Source organism: Pundamilia nyererei, unplaced genomic scaffold (genome assembly GCF_000239375.1).
Source record: "Pundamilia nyererei isolate P.nyererei 1_Seehausen unplaced genomic scaffold, PunNye1.0 scaffold00102, whole genome shotgun sequence".
Lineage (NCBI taxonomy): Eukaryota > Metazoa > Chordata > Actinopteri > Cichliformes > Cichlidae > Pundamilia > Pundamilia nyererei.
The window spans coordinates 2,257,730-2,260,861 of record NW_005187503.1 but is presented as its reverse complement, the minus strand read 5'-3'; the positions used below and the strand labels follow the sequence as shown (position 1 = coordinate 2,260,861).

General features: G+C 41.9%; 1 protein-coding gene across 1 annotated transcript in view; it reads right to left on the bottom strand.

Annotated features, from left to right (window-relative positions):
- Positions 1–2,113: 2,113 nt before the first annotated feature.
- The window catches only part of LOC102201148 (dolichyl-diphosphooligosaccharide--protein glycosyltransferase subunit STT3B), a 96,058-nt gene continuing 95,039 nt past the window's right edge, over positions 2,114–3,132 (bottom strand). Inside the window, exons 15-16 of the mRNA XM_005740718.1 lie at positions 2,390–2,596; positions 2,114–2,238 (exon numbers count right to left, since the gene is read on the bottom strand). Coding sequence (XP_005740775.1) covers positions 2,164–2,238; positions 2,390–2,596 — 282 coding nt within the window. The 3' untranslated portion in view covers positions 2,114–2,163. The remainder of the gene's footprint in view (positions 2,239–2,389; positions 2,597–3,132) is intronic.

Below are 3,132 nucleotides of genomic sequence, written 5' to 3'. Positions count from 1 at the left end.
TTTTTAATACTGCATTGAACAAAAGAATGAATGGATCAATGAGCAGCTGTAAACTTGACTGCTTTAAAAATCTCAGTAAAGTAAAATGTCACTGTTATAGCTTTTAAAAACGTAAGGAGCTTCCAAATCGCTTTAGAGACAGAAAAAAGTGATTATTTTGTGGACTTCTCAATCCATTAAGTTTTCCTCCTTTTCAGCCTCATGTAGAAATACAATGCTGGATGCTCATATTAAGCACTGTCTCATCTTGGCTTTGTATGATGTCACAGAGCAGATGTCACCAATGTGGTCATCTCAGCCAACAACCTTCAGCCAATCAGAATAAAGTTGGCTTAAAATCAGAGAGGCCACTAGAGTTTGTTTCAGACAGAGGATAATCTCTCTGAAGAGATTTCAAAGAATAAGGGTTGTTTTGAACTGAATCATGCAAAGCTACTCTGGCAGAGGAGAAGAATAAAACGCCTAAAAGACCTTAGTTTTCAGGTTTTTCCAAGGGTAGTTTTTCCAAGTGACCACCCTCACCAAGTTCTGATGCACAATCATTTTGTTTTATAAGCAGCCCTGACCTTTCACTTCAGAGCTTCAAGGGTTACTCTCAGTATGCTTTCAATGAGTAAAAAGTTAAAGACATCACAACTGGCTCTGAGGACCGTTTTCAGGAAAAAACATTAACTGGGAAATTGATTATTTCAACCGCCTGCTGTACAAACAGCTGTTAGTGCAGCAGTAGTATACAGTACAGGACAGGGACACAGCTTCAGAGTACCACAGAGACATTTGTTAGTCTTATTCTCACTGATCCATCTTATGTTACAGGCAGAGATGGAAGTCCATTATAGTTTCTCATTCAGTTCATCTTTTCTAGATTCAGTGCCTGTATACCATGTAGCCCCCACTCCCCCCCTTCACAGTTCACCAGTCCATTTCCAGATATTATGAACATTTCCAGTTTTCAACGCCTCAGTCTGGTTGAAGCAGCGAAGCCGCCATTCTGACACACGATGAGCTTAAACAAAAGTAGACAGCCACAAACTCAAACGTAAAAATTAAAAGGAAAGATAAAAATCAGGCGATGGACGACCAGCGATGAGGCACTAGGCTTTGCTCACTTGAACTAGAGAGCTCCCCCTGCAGGAAGGGAGGCCTAATTTATTAATCACTACTTTGTACACACAGTTGCTTGTTTCCGTCTTTAAAACCCTAGCAGCAGAAATGTACAATCTATGCATTTAGAGGGGGGGAAAAACAGGGGGTGTGTAAAAATTCACATTCAAATTCATTCTGTCAGCAAAAATCTCAAGCCCCTCTGTACAAGAATTATTGCATTCACTGTTCTAAATGCTGTCAAACAAAAATCAAACAATTGCACAAAAACTGGGAAGAAAAAAAAAACGAAACAAAAAAACCCAGAAACTGCATATTTAAAAAGTCACCACAACAATCCAATATATTATCATCCTTTTAGACAGTTTCTCTTTATATCGCATATTTACATATTAGGCCAATTTCTCTCCCCAGAGAATCTGTGGGGAAAACAGGGGTCAGGAAGCCAGGCAGAAGACAGAAAAGAGATGATGACAAAAAGGTTAATATTACAGAAGGGCTGTGCGTAGACGGTGACGTTCCTCCATACCGCATACTGTCCTTCTGTACACGAGTCAGGAACAAAGTCCTCGGCTTTCACTGCTTTGCCTCCTCGCTCCCAGTAATGAGTTCACATGTGCCACGGAGCAAGGTCGATGGGTCTTTGGTGCAAATGTTCCTAGTCTTCTCTTGTTTCGCCTTCACCCGATCCCTGTACTGATAAGCAGTTAATTAACATCACAAAAATTAAATCAACGCTGGACCCAGTAAAGCAGCCCTATGCCTCACCACACATTCAAGTACAAAGTAATAAAAGAAAAAAAAAAAGAATTGAAAAGAAAAAAAAAACAGTAGAAGAAAAAGCAAGACAAACGTCCTCAGGATAAAAAAACCAAAAACCAAAAAAAACGGACGACAATTCTGGAGCTAACCAGATATGACACTTCCTCGACACACGAGGGCGCTCTAGAGACAAGCGCCCGAGACCAACTGCCAGATAAAACAGCACCTGTGTTCTTCATCATTGGTGTTTAGAGGTTTCTTCACGTTTGTTCTCCTACAGTTCACGATTCGTCGCCGTTATTTTTTTTGGAGTTTCTTGCCCTTCTTCATGGCAAGTTTGTTCTTGATGTGCCCTCGCTTCCTCTTGGCGGTCTGGTTAGAGAAATGAGGTCGAAATAAAAAGAAAACATTCTGTAAATATTAGAATTGGTAGGATTTAAATTACTTTTTTTAAGCAACTTTTTGTACATTTAAAGAATCAATAAATAAAAAGACTGAATGAACACATGCTCTATGTCGTTACCTTTTTGGAGGTGTACTTCTGCTTGGGCACGACACTACGGAGCTTGTGGTCGAGCGGCTCTCTGTTTTCCAGGTCCTTCACCTTGTAGATCCTGACCAGCCAGTGCTCTGAAGTGAACGCCTCCTCCAGGTACTTGAACTTAATGTCCTTGTTGCCGATCTCGACGTTACGTGTCCGGTCAAAGCCAGGCGGCGTCCTAAAATCCAGCTGAGAGACGAGCAGGTTTATTTATCTGATTTTCTGGCAGCTAGCAGTGACAGGAACGTATGAAACTGCAGTGCAATTGTTTGTCTTCTTATAGAGGAAGGTGGGAAGAGGTACACTGGAGAGGCAACAAAACAACCCCAAATTCCTTCTCGACTGATTTTTCTGTCGTTCTTGTCACTCTACTAGTTACACAATTAGACCACAGCAGATTCGCCAAGTGTGGAGGAGATACCAGGAGACAGGCCAACACATGAGAGCTGCCCATAAAAGGGCATCGACCAAGGAAGCAGAACATGTATCTGCTCCTTCATGTGCGGAGGAACAGAAGCACTGCCAGAACCCTACAAATCGACCTCTAGTGGGCCACTGAAGTGCATATTTCTGATGAAGCTGTGATATACATGTACTACGGTGGCATAAGGGCCTAATGTCCCTTAGTGGGTCCTGTAATCACAGACAGTGCAGCTCAACTGGCATTCAGAGAATACCACAACTGGCAGGCACTGATGACCTAGTCTCTCCACAGATAATTGTTG